Here is a 19,719-nt window from a genome sequence, read left to right as displayed (position 1 = left end):
TTTTTTTTTTCTCATGAGTTTTTCCCCTCACTGTTTTTCCAAAGTTCAGTCTTCAGTAGTCCGGAGAGCGAGGAAACGGCTGGGCTCTTCATATAATATGTGGCGTTGTAATTGGGCCGTGTCAGTAATGATCTGAGTGAGGCCTTTTACTGTAAGCCACTCCTGTCTTAGTCTGGGAGTGGAAACAGAGTTATGTATTGATTCTTGGATAGTAGTCTGTTCAGTGTTACTTAAACATTCATTGATTTACTTTTATCTAACATTGTCCAAAAATGGGACTCATGCAGTTGGATCCTTCTTTATTCACTTCCTTTATGATGATCTGTTTTGTGACATATTGTCTAAGGTAATTGTCATGAATGTCTGTTACTGAAACAGCGTTTTTATGGCTGCATGTATGAGAAGGCGAAATATAACGACTAATGAGGAATATCGATGCTGTACAGCCATTAGTAGCTGCATTGAATCCCTATAAGGCCTGTGCTGTTGTGGGTGACATCACTGTTTTTATTTCCCTTTTTACCCTGGTGTGTCTGCATAGCTCTACAATAATGAGCTACATTCAAGCTAATGCATACTAAAGACCAGGTACTTGTTACTGAACTGCAGAAAAGAGAAGCAGAAGGCTTGTTTCTGTAGATTGATTATAAACTATCAAAATAAGAAAACAGTGCACGCCTACAATGGAAAAATGCCATCTATTGCAGGAGCATTGCGGGGAAGCCATATACACTTACAGTGTATTGAAGTATGTTTATGGAGCCATTGTTCTTGTGCTAATAATTACTCTGCATTTACACTGCACTGCTAAACAGACTTACCATAGTGGTTTCACATAGTTGTGGCTATATCATAGATTTAACTGTATTATAGCTTGAGCTTTAAGACAAGCAGGAGCCAGTAGTAAACGGTTGGTTACAGGGCAGAGTCCATGCATCTAAATGCATGAAAATGTTAGAATCCTATCAATAAAGGCAAAAAGTTGCACATTAAAATATTCCAATGTCCCTTAACCAAAATAATAATAATCGAGCATACATTATAGATGAAGACCCTTTTAATTTTTGACATTGTCTGCTTTTTGCTTATAGGTTTTACTTTTTTAAATTTCTCAAATTTATGTCAATGTTTCTCTCACCTGTTCCAGAATCTCCTCAGTTGTCCTCACCCCTCTCCAACAGTGACCATGTCCAGGGAGGCCTCGATTTGGGTCCATATTGCAACCAGGTATGCATGGAGCCACTGGATGGAGAGGGTGAACGTCCAGTGAGCCTGGTGTCCTCCCTGTCCTCTGGTTCATCCCGTGATAGTCACAGTCTTTTCGGGAGCACAGCAGTCCTTCCTTCCTCCACCACACCGCCTATTCCAAGTGAAGAGGACATAGATTTGGAGCTGAGCCCAGCTGAAGGCACCAGAGAGCAGGCTGGGAACCAGAGTCCCACCCTTTCAGGTTCTAGACATCGCTGGCAGGAACAGCTGGAGGCCAGGTTGATCACCAGCCAGTGGAATAACAACAACGGCACGGCCAACAGGAAAGCGACTGGTGAAATACTTCACATCCCCTGTTCGCCTGTCGTCGCGGATGCCATGGCGCCCAACCCAAAGCTGACCTATGTGGACCGGGTTGTCATGGAGATCATGGAGACGGAGCGCATGTACGTCAAGGATCTGCGCAGCATCGTAGAGGTGAGTGGATGTCAGGGTTTTTCCCCTTAAGCCAAGTATTCAGATTGAGCCAACGATTTTAAATTATAGCCACTAAATCATCTGAGCTTAAAGCTCATATTTGATTTGGATTAACAAGCAGCTATGACCTCATGTCTGCATCACCTTTTAGTGGCGATTTGATGAATTTGAGCAGCCAGGAACCAAAACACGGACAACTGAGTCAGTGGCTGTTGAAAGCAAATAATGCCTACTGTGTTCCCTACAAATAGGTCTGGTACTTGAACAGGATCCATTCTGATTTTCCTCTTTTCCAAACAAATCAGCCAGTTGACAAAAAATGTGCCAGACATCTGGCGGCTGAAGGCTTTGTTTAGAGATTTCTAGTTCATAGAAAGGAGGACCGTTAAACAGTTTATGGTGGAGTTTTAGTGTTTTGTATAAACTATTCTGTATATTTACAGTGCAGTGAAGGCTTACAGCCTACAGCCTGGGATTATGTAGTATGCTCATATGTGGAGTCAGAGTGGGAAACAGTGCAGGTCTTTCATGGCAGCAGGAATCTTGGGCTCTGTGATCTTGGTTAAAGATAGTGGAAACCTCATCTCAAAGATGTGAAGCGTGGAAAATGAGCCAGGGATGATTTTACCACTCAGCAGGCCACTTACGTCTTATCACTCTTTCTACCTTTGTAGTCTGGAAACAGCTTCCAGACAGAAATCTCCCCAGTTCTCAGTTTGTCCTGGGTGGGGAAAAACACAAAAAACAGGAGCAGTGTGTTACCGTGTCACTGCACGGACTGTAATGCCTTTAACAGGTGAGCCATTTCTGACACTGAATGGCAGTAAAACAGTTAGCGCCTCCTCACTTTGCGCCAGACTGTGTCTGGCGTCTTGCATTTACTGTGGGAGGGAGTGCTGCCCCTGCTGTAGCTTAAATAATGACGTGCTCTCGACAAACACTTCCAGGACCTTAAACTCTTTCAGCTGACAGGAGCAGAGTCAGTGAGACAGACTCTGCTGCAAGATCTAGCCTAGTCTGAAGTGTCAGGCCTCCCCAGCCAACACAAATATCTCTATCTTTGCACCAACAGAAGAAATAACACACATGTGAAAAGAGATGTCGGGCTATAGCGTGGGAAAATAGTCATTCCATGATTACAGTATTGCTTCACTTACTTTTTTTTTTATCCTATTCTTACTCAAAGCCTTGGATTCGACGGGCCCATAACACTTCTTTTGGCATTGTTTCATTTCATGCTAAATCAAAGCTCTTGCCTCATACTGACACGCAGCTGTTACACATGGACATCCTTGCTTTTTATCTTGCCATTTATCTCTCTGACTCTTAAAGCCATCACTCTGTCCTTTCATGAGATCATTTTTAGAACAGCTGTTTGACCCCGGCTGGTTTCGCTTAGCCAGATATATTCCCAACACTTGTCCAGAACACACCCAGAAAGATCTTTCAGCATTTTATTCGTAAATGTGAAAATTAGCGATTCAAACAATGAGTGTTGCAATTAAATGTAGGCGTCCCTGTTCTATTAGCGAGAAAAAGCAGCTTCTAGCACTATAAGCTACAGATGGCATTCACTAAATTAAATCTCACAGCACTCTGTCGGCTCGGAGTGAGCATTGCTATTGCAGCACTGGAATTCTCCATCAGTGGTGTGCAGCAGTTCATTCAGTAGTGTGATGTGATGACTGTTCTCCTAATCTGTGCTGTCCAGCAAGCCTGCTAAGTATGTCTGTATTTACACCACATCATCAGCGAGGCTTTGCCGTGTGCGCACAAGCTGTTTACTGGTATGCTCCGTATTTAGTAAATGCTTATGTCTGTGTTTGACTATCGTTAATTCTCCCCTTCGCCTGTTTTGAGTTGTTTTCTTTCCACACGAGTGTGTAATTGACAGAAAAAAGGGTAATCAGCCAGATGTTGGCATGTTTGGCTTTAGTACTTTTTGATATTTTTAACTAGTTTGAATACTTTTTATGTCCAGAGGGAACAGGCTGTACTGATGTTTCTAGAATGGGTACTGCAGAGCTTCTTTCAGAGTCACGTTGCTCCCTGGTCCACAGAACAAGTCCTTAAAAGGATCCTTGAACTGTCTCATAACTGATTTATGAAATAATAATCCTGCTTCTGTAGCTCAGGAAGATCTGATACCCCACTTGTCTTTTTACACACATTAGAAGAAATGTTATAGCCCTAAAACTGCAGCAATCAGCTGCACTAAACAAATGTCATCATCACTCAGTGCAGAGGATGTAAGAAGGCAATGAGAGGAAAATGTATATGCATGTTCCCTCTGCTGGCAGGAATTTGGAAGTGCATGTCTCTTTCTTAACCATAAACATGTAACCACATTTTAAGGAGTTTTCAGATATAACTTCCCCTCTTTACTGTTTTTTCAGGATTACTTGGCTCACATTATCGATATAGGCAACCTTCCCATACGGCCAGAACAAGTGTGTGCTCTTTTTGGAAACATAGAGGACATCTACGAGTTCAACAGGTACATATAACAAGTCTGTTTTGGGTATTTTTATGCAGTCATTTTGTGCAAGGAATGTTTTGTACACTTTCATTATGCTATTGGATAATGGAGCATTTCATGAAAGTTAAAAATGGCTGACCCTTGATGAATTTTTCTTCACATGCTGCTTATATTTTATTGAGTCATTCAAACCGGATGCAGGGAAAACAAAGGAACAGCTCGCACAGCAGTAAAGACCCGACTGCAAATATCCGAAAGCGGCGGAAATAGAGGTGCAGCTGGCTTTACATTTGGACATCTTATGTCAGCAAGTGTTCGCTGCTGACCGCGCCAAAACACACATTAACATTCCTCTCTCCTCTCACAGCGAGGAGCCTCCCTGGTAATGCCAAAGCTATTATAAAGAAGGCTGCAGTAGTTATTACATCTTAATCAGTCTAATTTTACAGATTTGTAATTGATGTTGTGCCATTGTATCGAGGCCTGACTTGCACTGCATTGTGAGGGCTTTGCTTTCGCAATATATAAACAGTGATATTAACTTTAATCATATAAATCCTTATATCAGCTTTAGCACTAGTGCCATATGTTTATGTGCAAAAGGGGGAAACCAGCTTTTATTTTTCTGGATGAACGATATACAGAAATTCTGCTTACTTTGGATGCTGTACTGCACATACTGTAAAAAAGAAACCCGACTCTAACGGTTATTTACTTTGCTGTAGTCCAGTCTCTTGCTTAGCTTTACAATATTCTGAAAGTCATAAACTCTTATTTGACATTGGGAGTTTCTGATAAACAGTCTTTATTTCATCCAAGAATCTGTACTTCTTTGAGGCACTTAACATTCTGTAAGCAGTAAATATTGTTAACCAAGCAATCATGTGGTATGAACAAATATTGACACTGTGCACATAATAAATCGTAACACTTTTCTCATTGAACCAAGAACACGCTGCCACGTTCCTTTGAAGTCAGTTTCAGTCAAAGATTTGCGGCACTTGAAAATGCGCTGTGCTGCGTGCATTAAAAATACTTCATGCTTGACTTGTGATGATTAGTGATGACTTTTTTTCCCAACAGTTTTCCATTGTAATTGATCATTGAAGTACATTTTCAGCACTAGAGAAATGAGTCATACTGCAGTAAAGCGCCTGTATTTCTTTATTTTATTTCATGTTTTTACTGAGTTGGTGTTACAGCTTGTAAAAGTTACAACTACAACTCAGGGTTTGTTTTGTGACCTGAATAAAACACATTTTTGTTTGGACTGGTGTTATGTTCTCAATCCAGATATGTATACACTCACCTGTTTAGCAGTGTATGGCTCCCTCTACTGGTATTTTTTCCCCTCTAAGAAAGATCAAAAACTCCTTGAGGTTCATGTCATTGTGTATTAAGTTCTTGCTGGTTACCTATTCCTTAATAGTTGTTAATTAATACGGTTTCAGTGTTCCCGATTGACACTCATCTATCACATATTGTTGCTTCCTGCATTTCAGTGAGTTGCTGGAGTCTTTGGACATGTGTGAAAATGATCCCGTGGCTATCGCTCAGTGTTTTGTAAATAAGGTAAGCACAACAATCTTGCACTAATTCAAGCGATATCAGCTCCCCAAGTACATAAGTAATATTTACGACTGGTCTGTGTTTCACCAGAGCGAATACTTTGAAATCTACACCCAGTATTGCACCAACTATCCCAAGTGAGTAACTAAGACGAGATGTTCTTCTCATATATTTAATTTTTTTTATTTTTGGTGTGGAATGCTTTAAGGGAATCTATCATTTGAACTAAAAGGTCAAGTAAATAAGTATCTGTTGCCTCATGAAGCGTGGTGTTTGCTATCATGTAACCACATGAATCTGTGGATGTTTAAACTGCAGCTTGGCTTGTTGGCAAAAACGCCCACAAAGCAGTAATTCTAGTTTTTGATATAACAAGCTTTAATGGTATTGATGGATGTCGCTCTTTGCCGTCCAACAGCTCAGTGGCAGCACTGACCGACTGCATGAGGAGTAAAACTTTGGCCAAGTTTTTCAGGGATCGACAGGCCGCTCTGAAGCGCTCCCTTCCTTTGGGCTCTTACCTCCTAAAGCCAGTTCAGAGGATACTGAAATATCACCTGCTGCTTCAGGTACAGAATCTCCTCAAGCGTCATTTTGGTTGACTAAAATGTTTCTTCAGTAAATTGTCTGATTTATGATTAAATAATTAAAAAAACAAAAACAAAACTGTAAACAAATGTTTCTTGACCTCTTTCTTCAATTTTATATTACTTATTAATCTAGGTCCAAAAAATGTTTAGGTATGAATGTACTGTAACTTGACCAAACCTCAACAGAAATTTATTTCTTTTTAATCTTTATTTTTGATCACTGCTAAAGGAAATTGCAAAGCACTTTGACCCAGACGAGGAGGGCTACGAGGTCATTCAGGAGGCCATAGACACCATGACAGGGGTTGCTTGGTACATCAACGATATGAAGAGGAAGCACGAACACGCTGTCAGAGTGCAGGTCAGATGAGATTCCTTTAAAATACTTGTGAAGAGTTTGATTTATGTCATTGCCATGTGGAATAAACGGTACAGGTTCAGTGAAGGTGCTTTTAAAATGTAATGATTCTGTAACTCTTCTTATTCGTTTATCAATTCATTTCATATATTTGCTTTTCTCAACAAGGCTGCCTCCTGTGACTTCCATCTCTTGCATGAGCGATTTTTAGAGCGCCAGTGTTCAAAATATCTCCCACGGCACATCCTTCTGATTTCAACTTGAATACTTTTCTCATGTTGTTTTTAATTTAAAGTGACAATAGCTTCTAATGATTTCCTTGGTTTAAGGTATGAGAAATAATGGATCCTTTGGACACAGAATCCTAGTTCATATTCACTGTACCTATCCTGGCCGTGGCTTTCTGAGAAGATTGTTTTAATTTATTACAAGACATCAAGGTTGCCTCCACCTTAATTAGATTAGAAAATGCATGGCTATTTTTCTCGCCACAGGGATTTTCAAAAATGCCTTCTACTGTGAGAACAGTTCAGTAAGATAAGAGGAGTACTAAGTCTGTAAGAGGAACTTTGACAGTTCACTGTCATCTTGCTTTTTGTTTTAAATCTGTTCGCAGACAGTCCACCAAGAGGCATTTGAATAATCAGGTGCAGCTCAGTGCTTGCACAGTTTTAGGAGGCTAACTCAGAAGACCACCTATCAGTCATTTAGATGGAGATGAAACTGTATTAATCTCTCTGGGAAATTCAGTATTGCAAAAATGTCCCAGTGGACACACATCACCTGTAGTCAGTTCACTCTGTGTTTCCATTGTACAGGTGTTGTATGAGGACTAAAAATAACAGCCAGCTCCATACATACATATATATACACTTAAAGGGTGTGTACTAACATGTTGATCTTCAGGAGATCCAGTCTCTTCTGATCAACTGGAAGGGGCCTGACCTGACCACCTACGGAGAGCTTGTGCTAGAGGGCACCTTTCATGTGCTAAGGGCGAAGAACACCCGCACTCTCTTCCTCTTTGAAAAGATGCTCCTTATTACCAAAAAAAGAGGAGAACACTACGTCTACAAGATCCATATCTTGGTACGTTTTTGTTATATTATTTGAACAAAGTTAAACACTTTGAAAATGAAATGGGGGGGAAAGGTGAGTTTTGTCTGGTGGAGTTGAAAATAACCAATTTATCTGCTGCAATATTTAATATGAGCACTCCTGTTTGTAACAAAATATATATGCCTGGAAATGAGCATAACTCATGTCCACTTTAATTAGATTTTTTTTAATTAGAAAGCAAATTAAGAGATAATGAAGTACACTTGGTGTAGCCCTTCTCTTCATTACTGCATTCTGTGGTTCCAGTGCTCCACCCTAATGCTACTTGACAGTGCCAAGGATCCCCTGCTCTTCAGTGTTATCCACTTCAAGCGTCCCAAGCAGCCTCACACAGTGCAGGTAAATGAAAATAGAATCATTATATAGATGGAGAGAAAGAGATGCATGGATGGATTGTATCTGGTGCATCTTTATTAATGTAAATGACTAAAGCAAGTGCTTGTTGATCCAGGCCAAGACTGTAGAAGAGAAGCGTCTCTGGGCCCATCACATCAAGAGGCTCATACTTGAAAATCACAGCACCATCGTTCCACAAAGGGTAAACAACATCATCCCTCACACTGATTTTTATTTTTCCTTATGAAGAGGCAGCTTTTCCTGAAACATGCTGCCTTCTTTTTATAGGCAAAAGAAGCCATTCTGGATAATTCAAACTGTAAGTGTTACAATTAAAGTAACCAATATGGACAGGGTGTGTTTTCAGTAGTTTAATATACAAAAAAGACATCTGTGTGGAGAAGATTGTTGTAGTAATCGGAGTATAATAGCATATCCTTCTGCTGCTCAGATCTGGGGAAGTACCAGTATAGCCCTGAGAAGCTGAAGAAGGTGGAGTCCTGCCAGCCTGATGACTTCCATCTCGAAGGAAGAAATGGGAGAAGGAGATCAGGTATACGAACCGATTTTAAATCTGAATACAAACCCTTTGGTCTTTGTGTAGTTTTTGTGATCATTAAACCACCAGTTAGACTCTTAGTAAGCTCTCCCATTTTTAATCCTCTTTTTAGAGCCAGCCAAACAAATCAGAAGAAGCACAAAAGGTTGGTGTGTGTGTGTGTGTGTGTGTGTGTGTGTGTGTTAAATTGCTGGATGCTGAGTAAGGTTTAGGTGCAAAAGGTGCAGATTCATTACCAGTGTTAAGAGTTTCATCCATATTCTGCCTCTTCATTGGTCCAGCAGCCCCACGGCCCCCTACCATGATTATTTTGTGTCTCCATTGCACTTCTGCTTTGTTCTCTTTCAAAGACACCTGGAAAACACATCAAAGACGCACATTCACTCCCACCCCCACTCCACCTCACTATAATCCATTTAATTATATGCCACATTGGTCAGAGGCTTTGTTATACACAGACTCTTTTCAGTAGTCAGATTCGGCCCAGCCCTTAGATCTGTGCATCTTCACAGATTCTGACTGACCATTTCCAAAGAGAAATTCTCCCTATTCTTGTTCTCCTTTGCTCCCAGACCTGATCTGTTTTTGAACCAGTGTAATGAAAAAGCAATTTTCATGTCAACCTTCTCATCAGGGTGAGGGAGGAGGTCATCACGTACTGGTTAATTGCATCATGTCCGGCTTTACACTCTGAGAACAAGATGCTGCTTATCAGTATTTATCTAATCACAGGGCCTCCCTTAAGTCCGGGCCAGTCTAACAGCTACCTCACTCAGTTCCCATTTGTGAAGACAGAAATTGTCCTGATTATACAAGATGTACGTGGTATTCAGGTCATTTTGGCTCATAATGTTGGACTGGCATATACTTTTTTTTTCATTGTCGTTAACATTCTCATTTGTTCATCTCTCGGCTCCTCTGTGGTTTTGTTCTCCACGCAGCTGTTTTGAAGGTGAGTGTCTGAAATCCAAATGCAGTCATTTAATAAGTCTTTTCTGTCTGTTGTAGCAAAGTGGTTTATTTAGGTCACTGGGCTGTGGTGAGATGTGGTTTAATCTGTTTTTGAGTCAGCAGTTCAAACTTTGTTCTAACTGAAAAAGAAAATCAAATAAAAATGAGATTTCTAATCTTCACAAAACGTACTTAACCTAGATTTGAAAAACATAAATAAATCACATCTCACCTAAAGCTAAAGCTGCTTTATGGTAATTTCATCCCATTTACAGCTTTGCAATCACAGCATTGCTCTAGCACTGGCCTTGCAATAACAAACCACATGTCCATGCCTTCACGCTACAGCACGCAGACAGTGAGGGGGCACTGCTGGGGGCTAGATGCTCCCTTCAGCCGGCCACTAGTGTCAGTACGCTGACCTCCAGTCTAGGGGAACCCCAGGCTGAGAGCCCGTGTGTGGAGGATCTAATGCTGAGAAGAGACTCTCTGGAGGAGCTAAGTCCTACTGACAGGGACCCGAAACAGGGCTATTTACCCAGTGAGGGGGGGCTGGAGCCAGAGAAGGCTGTGGAGGAGCAGGATGTGGAAGATGGGGAGAGCTACAAGGAAGATATACTGATGGGAGACGACCAGGTAGCCGACTTTGCCAGCTCAGTGCTCGCAGCCATCTCCTGCTGGCACTATAGAGCCAGGTCTTTGCTTTCTACTCACTTCACAACGGTGAGGGTTTCAGCCACCCACGGGTTTCCCATTTCCTGCTCCATTCCACCAGCTTACCAATATTCACTGCCACTCATTCTCCCACGCTGGCTCTCATCCCTATCACTTTTTTTCCCTTCCTTCATAAATGGAACTAACACCTGCTACCAATTGCACTGTCCACACTGAATGCATTGGGTTAAATTTTTGCTATCAAAGAACATCAACTGAAATCCTGTCAGTCGGACCATAAAGAACAATTTGAGGACTTGGGTGAAACTTAAGTCATACCTTGTGCATGTCTTTGCCTGTGTGTGTTTAGTTTTTTTGCTTTAGACTTTTGTGTCCTCTCACTGTGCATGCACTCCTGTTTCATCATTTCCTCCTCTTGCTACAAGGTGCTGGATTTCATGATGAATGTTAAAGCGAATGATGTTGAGATCATGCTTACATTTGCATTTGAACCACTGAGTCAGTGTGCTCTGTTTAAATGTTGTTTGACTTCAAAGGTTAATGTAGCCATCTGATTAAACGAACATTATACGAGCAAGCGCTTTGCCCTTTGATAATCATATTTTCTAATCATATTTCCCCTTTGAACTTTCATAATTAGAAAACCTTTGTTAAAGTTAATTGTTGTAGCAACATTGTTCCCAAATGTGACAGTGCACATCATTTCAATAGGAATAAGGGCTTCATTCATTTCATTTTTAAAAAAAGCAAAAGACAAGATTGATTCCATGTTTTGCCTTTTCAGGATGATCAGAACGAAGATATTGCTGAGCTGAAAACTCTGACAAGAGAGGAGGTGGAAAAACATGAGGCTGATGCTCTGAAAGAAACTTGCAGCTTGCAGGTAATTGATAAAGCCCAGTATACGGTTTATACACATCTATTAAACCCGATTTCCATACATGTCTCTGAGGCCACACGTAATGTGTATTAGGTCTATTAAAAAGTATCCATCTGTCCTCATTTTGATAAGCTTATTTTAGCCATTGTATATTTTGAATGAGGCTCTCAGTCTATTATCTGTTATTGTTATATCTCTGTGAATGAGAGCGAGCGTATTTAATAATACATTACACAAATAACCTGGTTTCCTATTTAATAGCTGCCCTCTGCCGTCAACATAGTCTCTATGCTACATGTAAATTATGCCTGGAGTCATATTAATGCCATATGTAGCCCCGCTAGTTAAAATTCCTCACACGTACTGTTGTGCTATGGTAGGCACTCTCACTGAGAAAGGCAACATTGGATTTAGATGCCGGTTACAGTTCAAGCCTGATTCTCATAATTGGTAACTTTGCGGGGGGGGAAGGTTTCTTCAGCCAAGCAGAGTGCAGGTTATTATTCTTCCTAACCTTATCTGCACCACACAGCTCCAAGCTGCACCTCTTGCAATTGCAGACACTCCAAAAGAGCAGGCAGCACCTGGAAATAAATTCAGATTAATGCCAGGCTGGGGTGACATCAGCAATATGAACACTAGTACAGCCGCAAACAATGTAATGGTGAACTCGCCAGGATCCAGTAAAGAGTCATTACAGACAGCTGCAAATGGCCTTTGCAGTTTTTAACTACACTTGGATTTTTGTACAGACATGGATCCCTGTGATACATCTCAGCTGAGCCTAATGAGGTCATTTACAGTGCAGTGCAAAAGTCTTGAGTCGCCCTGATTTATATTTTGCTTCCAAGGAGGCAGACATTCTTCTAATTGTTTTAAAGGCTTTCTGAAGTCTTTCTTTGGACATTGGCTGCTTTTTCATTTATTTTCAGTCGATTCTTTGTACATGACCATTTTCAAAGGAGTCTATTGGATTTTTTTTCTCCGTTCTTTAACCACTTAAAACTGGAAAAATGATAAGAAAGATGTGACATTTTTGCCATATACTATATTTCCACGTATATTTGCACGTTTCAATAAACTGCTGCACCCGTTTTCCATTTTCCTAGCAAAATATAAAGAGACCTTTTGCACAGCGCTGTACATGCATCATAAGTTGTTTATGCATTCAACTATTAAGATTACTGTAAATAGCACCATTAAGCTTAGATTGTTTGTTATTAGAAAGTGTCATTTTACTGTAAAACAAAACTTGTGTCATGTTTCAGGTCAGTATGCAGGAGCCGTGCAATCTAGACTGTCTTCCTCAAGTAAATGAGAGCAATCAGCTGGAAGAGGATCGCTTCCAGTGCCCTGAGCCTCCTGTGACCCCCTCAGAACAAGAAACGGAGACCTCAGGACCTCAGGATAGCTCAAGGGAAACTGGAGAGGAAGAAGAAGGAGAGAGTGATTCCTCTGGTCTTCAAGTGGAGGAGGCGAGTGTACTGACCAATGGAGAGCTCTCAGAAGAGGAAGAGGAGGAAATTTCGGGTAACGAAAGCATCCTACCTTCCTCTGTGCTAGACCAGGCGAGTGTGATAGCTGGACACTTCAGGGGCAGCCTATCTAGACGGAGCAGTGTAATGTCAGAGGACATGGGTTCACTTGTCTGCCCCTCAGAGTCCGTGGATGATGATGCCGTCCACAGCCCTTCAGCTTGCATGGATTTTGAGAAACAGACCCAAATGCTGCTCAGCTCCTCAGCAGAGCTGAAAACTAGCTCAGAGGCTAATCGGTCAGTTCCTGTGCGTGAACTTGGGCTGAATGAAGGGGAACGCAGGTCTACGCTCTCCAAACAAGATCGCCTCCTCATCCACAAAATTCGACAGTACTACGAGCACGCTGAGCACCAAGATGCTAACTTCAGCATCAGGCGCAGGGAGAGTCTGTCTTATATTCCAGCAGGTCTGGTCAGGAACTTGAGCCAACAGCTTAATGATAATCCTGCTCCTCAGGAGAGGGCCGTCCCAGCTCTTAGGAAAGGTCTCTCTCAGAACAGGCCTACATCTTGGTCTGTGTTTGACCTTCCTGGATTACAAACAAGTCAAAACACTGGAAATTATCTACCACAGAGATCAGTCAAGGCCCAGGCTAGTTGTAACAGCATTTCAGACAATTCAGGCACAGAAGAGGAATTCAGGCCTTCATCAGAAATGCTCAAGGTTTGGCAAGACATGGAAAATGAGGGACAGAGCCAGGAAGCCCAGCAGGATGCACAGGAGAAAGTTAGTGAGTCATTATTAGAAGTGGCACACCACAGCTCTGATACTTCAGATGCTAAAACCGATAAGCAACCACCTCAGGTTCTAGACGAGTCTGAAATGAGCACCGCTTCCAATACCCTCTCCACGTTGTCACCTATCCCAACTTGCCAAGCAGTGGAAGGAGGATCTGGTCAGGGCTCCGAGACCCCGGTGTTTCAAGAGATCGGTAAAGACAACCAAGGTCAACTACCTAAGATCATTAGCTTCCGAACAAGCATGGATGACGACCAGATCCTTCAAGACATGGGAAAGATGAAGAACAAGGTGTTCCAGTTGGCTCGTCAGTACAGCCAGCGCATTAAAAATAACAAACCCGTTGTCTGGCAGAGGAGCCGAGAAACTGCAAACCAGGAAGCCTTCAGGGACATGCCTGCTGTCCACGAGGAGAAGCTGCAGCTTAGAAAAAGGGGTAAATGGGATGCAAATCATTGCTCTTTTTCTTTTAAAGTACCCTAGCACTTTGACTTGTGTGCAAAGAGACCTGAAAGGCATTCTTTGTCTGTTTTCTGTGTGTATGCAGGTAAACCAAGCCTAAGATTGCCCACGAATGCTTGCAGTCAAGCAGTTATCCCTGAACTCCATTCTCCAAGTCCAGTCCTGACTCCCAGCTCTGGAGCCAGCTCCCAGAGCACAATTACCTGCCCGCAGAGCCCGGAGATGGAGACCTTCCATTGGCCTGATGTTCAGGAGCTGCGCTCCAAATACTCGGATGCATCCCACTCCTCAAAAATAACCCATAGCTGCACAGTCCTGAGTGGGATGGACAGGTGTAATGGCTGTGAACATAAATACAGTAGCTCCTCAGATCTTCGTAGGTCTGTGACAGACCCTGACACACTTCGAAAGCAATCTGAAACCACACGCAGTGACGGCTCCGTAGTAGAAGACTGGCCCCCACACCAGAAACGCTCTCGACTCTATCCCCTGCTGTGCAGGTGGAAATCTTTGGACCATATGCCTGTGTCTTTACCCCTTCATGAAGTACAGAACCTTCAGGAACCTGCCAGGACCTGCCTTAAGGTCAGCCAAGCACAAGAAGGAGATAACCTCTGTCCAGAGGGCGTAGACAGTGCAGCAAAGTCTGATCTCCTGAGTTCAGGGAAGACCTCAGAGAGCAAACTTGTGAGAAGCTTACGAGAGAAATTCCAGAACTTAAGCACAAGTTCATGAACATGTGATTTATGTACCGTATATTTTTATTAGAATTTTGAAACATTATCTTGGCAAATATCTCATACTTGTCCCAACACCCATATTTCATGTTAATTCTCTTAAAAGAATGCAACTTTGTGACTGTGCAGTGTTTTTACTATCGGAGACACCCTGACATGATCGCAGCACGGTGTGACACCAGAGACATATTAATGGCTATTGTCTTCTTATAAAATATGAATTACAATATTTACACACTGGGTAAATGTCTGCACAAAGTCTATGTAGAAATGTGTATAAAATCTCCTGTATGAAATGGGAAAACTGGTTGTACTTTATTATATCCATGTTTTTGGTTCCCAATGTTAGTGATTCTCGCTACAGTCAGTATAGCAATATTTCTGTGTAACTGTCAGGGAAGCTCTGACTGATGTCAGCTCTGCTATTAGCACAGCCTGTGTCCAAATACCAAAGATTGCTGCCATTTTTTGTTACTTTTGTTTTTAGCAACTGATCCTAGCAGTCGTTTGCTTTGTCATTTACTGTAGCTGCTTCTAAAACGTGTGAAACATCACTGGAGCTTTAGCGTTCTCAGCAAGTTGTATATTTTCTTAAACATTATTTATAAAACTGTATATTTGGGAAATTTTGGCCTCTTGTAAATACTAATAATGCACTGTTTCATACTCTGTTTCCCATATTTTGAATAAAAACAGAAATGTCTTTGTCAGTTATTGGTAAATGTGCGTTACTGCAGATCCATTCATACCGTGGCTGACGTGGCTTCAAAGACAGCCTTCTATTTACATCAAATAAAATTCATTTAAAGGAGAGTTGAGAGGATTTAGTGTTGTGGTGTAAGGAAATGCTCTATTTCAAAAACAAAGAGCAACAGTTCTAAGCAAAAGATGATACCAATGCCATAAAGGAGGAGCTCTATGACAAAGTTTTGTCCTCGATATATGAGAACTGATTTTAAATATCTCTAAAAAAATTATCATCATCAAATGGGAGGCCCACTCCTGTAAGGAGAGTATGCAAAGGGCCTCAGTTAGAAAAACAAATGGCTCATTTCCTGTTACTTTTCCATGTAGAGCACTGAGCTCGGTGTGACACCCAAACAACGAGGCAGTAATAGTTACTGTAACTATGTTTTAGAATAACATCCGGGTGGAGCTGCCAGTAGCAACTATAATTGTTAATGTGGTCTCATGAGTCTGTTCATTTGTGTTGGCTAATTTCTTATTATTTTTAAATGACCGCAAAGGTCATCCCGAGCGCCGCCTCGTTTAAAAAAAAAAAAAGTTCCATCAAGTCGGACATGAACGCATCGAGTTACGCCGGAAATACACAAGAGAAACCCTCTCCATAAAGCCACCAAACCTTTGTCATATTTGCGCATCACCGAGGGTTTATTTATTTATTTATTTATTTTGAGCCAACCACAGCTCGCATCCTGGTCACTGACTTGACGCGGAGGAGCGGAGCTCCAGACGCGCACTGAAACCAGATGTCACCACCAGCACATTTCCTCTGGCACCGAAGTATCTAACTGTCGTTTTTCCTTTTTTTAAAAAAAAATCTTCCTGGATTGGCATTGCCCCAAAATAGAATAAATAAAAAAAATCTTCTTTCCGTCTTTCATGTGAAGAATGGGCTGCGCAATATCAGGTCTCGCAGCAAAATCCGAGTTTGCAGAGAAGACTTCAGAGGATGCTGCTGCTGCCGCGTATCCCAGCGAGGACCAGATTCAGATGATTAAAGACTCGTGGAAAGTTATCCGGGACGATATAGCCAAAGTTGGGATTATTATGTTCGTCAGGTAGGACTTTTCTGATGTTTGGCGAATTTCAGGCAATTCAGAATCGAATAAAATACTAATTTAGTGAAGCGGTATGTAAGGATGGGGGGTGGTGTTATAATAAATTCTTTAGTTTTATGAAGTCACACTGAGTCCTTTAAGATATTGTATTGTACTGTATTAATGGGTTGCATCACTTTGTAGTTGCTTGTTACGCAGAAGAAGGAAAAAAAAGAAGTAAAAATGTCTATTAATTTCAGTCTGATCATCCAATCAGAGCTTAATGAAACGCTGTGACCTGCAGAGGAAGGGCTCTGTAAAGTATCTTGGTGAGCTACTGTGATGATGACATGCCTGAATTCTATCTCCATCAGTCCCTCCCCCGTCTCCGTGTCCCCCGGAAGCTTGGAACAGATCCCCCCCACCCACACACACACACACACACACACACACACACACACCCGCGCACCTCCCTTCATATCACTCCAAATCACATCCTAATGTCATCACGTGATAGTAACAATAACATTATCAGAACTCCGGGTCTCCCATAGTACTATACAATTAAAGGCATTAGCCATCAGGCAAATTCATTTTAGCAATTAGGATGATAACTAGCTTCCGGGAAAACATCTTTAGCCCTTTGGCACTTGGCAGGGAAATGAGACAAATGAGAGGATATGGTGATGTAGACTGTCAGTCTTTAGAGTGAAGAGAGACTATTTGTGGCCAGAAGCCCAATGAAAGATGCCTGGAGTGAGTTAAAGGGATTGACCTTAAGTGTTGGCCTGAAAATACATGGGCCTCTCGTGGGCCAGGGACACCCCAGGGTACAAATGTCACCATGGCCTGCAACTCCTGATTGAACAGCAATGGTTACAATGAAACAACAAATGGGAATTGCCTGTTTGTCACTGGTGTTTTCACTTTACTCCTCAGCAAGTGAATTTTTATCTGTGAAATTTACCCAAAGTAAGGTGCATCAAAGGTGGAGTAGCATATCTGTGAACAACACAGAAATGAATGCAACGTCTGTGCAATGCCAATTAAAATTCCACTTGAGCCATTCAGAGTGCTACGTTGTCTGCATATGTTATGCATGCTTGCATGCACACTCCATGTCCACAAGAGATTAACAATGGAAGAAAATAACAAGCTGTCTATGTGTCGCCGGTGTGCTGACAGTCGTGAAATAAGAGCTTCAATTTCATCAGTGAAGCTGGCGAGCATCTCGGTATGTGTAGCGAGAAGGAAAGTGTCCCAGCTCTCTCGTCGCGGATGAACTTTGCTACTGAAAAAAACAACAACACAAAAACAGTAACACTGTGCAAATATCACAGCATTGTTTCTTCAACTTTGTGCAGCTGAACTGAATGAAAAAGATACAATTACGTGCACGTTTCTCATGTGTGATGCTGTAGGTAATAAAGCGCATGGCGTACCCACATGTTGCTTAACTTGTCAGCTCTACGCATTCAGTTAAATGATAAAGACTAGAGAAACTGGAGGAAGAAACAGGGAGACATGATAGTAAGATGTGCTTTAACAGTACTTAAAAGCTCATACAAACATGCTGCTATGCATGCTTCCTCAGACCTCTGGGCATTTTGGTGAGCATGTGTAAAGGCTAGAGAGTTACGGGTATGTTTTGCAGCATTCATTAGAGTCTCTGACACCTCTCCCAGCACCTCTAGCCATCTCCTTATCTTCCAAGGTTGTACATGTGCCCTTTTTTTTTAATCTCAGGTTTAAAAATGCAGGATTGCTTTCTTTCAAAGGGCCACAGGGAATAAAAGCAAAACAGCAAAACTGCCACACCCATCATCATTTTACATGTTATTATTTCCCATTAATCCTTAACCCAGAGTTAGAAATCAGCAGCGTACATGTCCAAGTTGTCTGTGTAGCACTACAGGTAACAAATTTTCACAGTAAGCAGAGCTATTTGTGTTGTTAGCTAATAATTAAGAATTATTGTTGTTTCTCTGATAATATAATCAGCTCATAATTACTTCTGGTAATGCAGAGCTTTAACACGCTCTGAATAGTGTCTTCTTCAGAACAGGGCACATCAAACTTTACCTTAACCCACATTTTGTAGGTTTGCACAGGTATCAGCCACAATAAACACAATAAACAGTTTTTCTTTGATGAGTATCTGATATTACCTGATGTTTCATATCGGTGGAAATGTGATGCCTATCCTATCTCGTTAAGTTTTATGTGAATTAAAATCAACAGCTTCTCCCAGTCACCCTCTTTTTTTAAGCTTATATTTTCCTCCCCTGATTGTCTGACAACATTTCAGATGCCTGTCACAATGCTTTTCTTCCACGATGATGAAAACACAGAATTACCATAAGCCTTAGATCTCAGTGTGAGCACAACAGCACTCACATCCATGGGAGGCAGCTGTGTATTCTGGTAGCATGACTAATCACAGCTACCTCAGCTGGAGACTGAAAGGATCTCTGATTGGTTGGTAACATGCTTAAACATATCTGGTTAGAGAAACTGGCTGAGAGTTTAAGTCAGAAGACGCAAGCAAGGAGCAGTGGCTCATTTAATTGAGACTCTGAATCTGAGAGGGCGGCTCGCCCAGAGCCACGGGTGGAATTGAGTGTAAGGCCTAACAGGCTAACAAAGTCATGACCCCCGTGGCCTGTTTCTGATTGCAAATGTTGGCTGTGAAAACCGGAAGGCGCTGACTATAAGCAGCACTAGAGTAAGATCCAAAAGGCACAATCAGATCTCTATTCAAAGTGTCTATTTTAGAGAATGACTCAAGGGTGAGAGAAAATCCTCTAATTGCGTCGCTGATGAGGTGAAATCAGCACAGCAAAAACAGGATAATAAATGTGTGACTGTCCATCTTAAAACTCTGGGGTTTATATCATCTTAACTCTGGGGGAGAGGTTTGTTTTGGTGTGGGAATGAATGTGACAGGCTGTTACACGAGTGGCTCTGAGAGGCTCACGGATGGCTGCTTGTACTTGTTGTCATGGCAAACAGGTTGTTTGAGACCCATCCTGAATGCAAGGACGTCTTTTTCCTCTTCCGAGATGTGGAGGACCTGGAGAGGTTGCGGACCAGCCGAGAACTCAGGGCGCACGGCTTGCGGTCAGTCACGGACTCTACATCCCAGCACGTCCACACACCAGCATCTCGAACAACACTGAAAAAACAGCAAATTAAACATAGCATACATACCAAAGGGGAAGACAATATCTTTCACATAAACTCTAATTTACTGCTACTATA

The 19,719-nt window shown here is 41.8% G+C and overlaps 2 protein-coding genes across 5 annotated transcripts in view; both read left to right on the top strand.

Annotated features, from left to right (window-relative positions):
* Positions 1-15,142, top strand: part of LOC102209959 (pleckstrin homology domain-containing family G member 3-like) — a 30,175-nt gene extending 15,033 nt beyond the window's left edge. For 3 of the 4 annotated variants that reach the window (XM_005742791.1, XM_005742790.1, XM_005742792.1), the window contains 17 exons: positions 1,148-1,686; positions 4,083-4,183; positions 5,668-5,737; positions 5,825-5,871; positions 6,153-6,303; positions 6,554-6,685; positions 7,589-7,771; positions 8,048-8,140; positions 8,253-8,339; positions 8,426-8,456; positions 8,589-8,690; positions 8,809-8,841; positions 9,638-9,648; positions 9,996-10,283; positions 11,107-11,205; positions 12,471-13,914; positions 14,026-15,142. In XM_005742791.1, the coding sequence (XP_005742848.1) occupies positions 1,234-1,686; positions 4,083-4,183; positions 5,668-5,737; positions 5,825-5,871; positions 6,153-6,303; positions 6,554-6,685; positions 7,589-7,771; positions 8,048-8,140; positions 8,253-8,339; positions 8,426-8,456; positions 8,589-8,690; positions 8,809-8,841; positions 9,638-9,648; positions 9,996-10,283; positions 11,107-11,205; positions 12,471-13,914; positions 14,026-14,675 (3,975 nt within the window). In that variant the 5' untranslated portion in view covers positions 1,148-1,233 and the 3' untranslated portion in view covers positions 14,676-15,142. The remainder of the gene's footprint in view (positions 1-1,147; positions 1,687-4,082; positions 4,184-5,667; positions 5,738-5,824; positions 5,872-6,152; positions 6,304-6,553; positions 6,686-7,588; positions 7,772-8,047; positions 8,141-8,252; positions 8,340-8,425; positions 8,457-8,588; positions 8,691-8,808; positions 8,842-9,637; positions 9,649-9,995; positions 10,284-11,106; positions 11,206-12,470; positions 13,915-14,025) is intronic. The other variant, XM_005742793.1, reaches the window with a different exon arrangement.
* A 1,021-nt stretch (positions 15,143-16,163) lies between these two features.
* xgb (x globin) overlaps positions 16,164-19,719 on the top strand; it is an 8,425-nt gene continuing 4,869 nt past the window's right edge. Inside the window, exons 1-3 of the mRNA XM_005742788.2 lie at positions 16,164-16,201; positions 16,309-16,479; positions 19,471-19,578. Coding sequence (XP_005742845.1) covers positions 16,310-16,479; positions 19,471-19,578 — 278 coding nt within the window. The 5' untranslated portion in view covers positions 16,164-16,201; position 16,309. The remainder of the gene's footprint in view (positions 16,202-16,308; positions 16,480-19,470; positions 19,579-19,719) is intronic.

This window comes from Pundamilia nyererei, unplaced genomic scaffold, assembly GCF_000239375.1.
Source record: "Pundamilia nyererei isolate P.nyererei 1_Seehausen unplaced genomic scaffold, PunNye1.0 scaffold00123, whole genome shotgun sequence".
Classification (NCBI taxonomy): domain Eukaryota; kingdom Metazoa; phylum Chordata; class Actinopteri; order Cichliformes; family Cichlidae; genus Pundamilia; species Pundamilia nyererei.
This window is presented reverse-complemented; position numbering and strand designations above follow the sequence as displayed.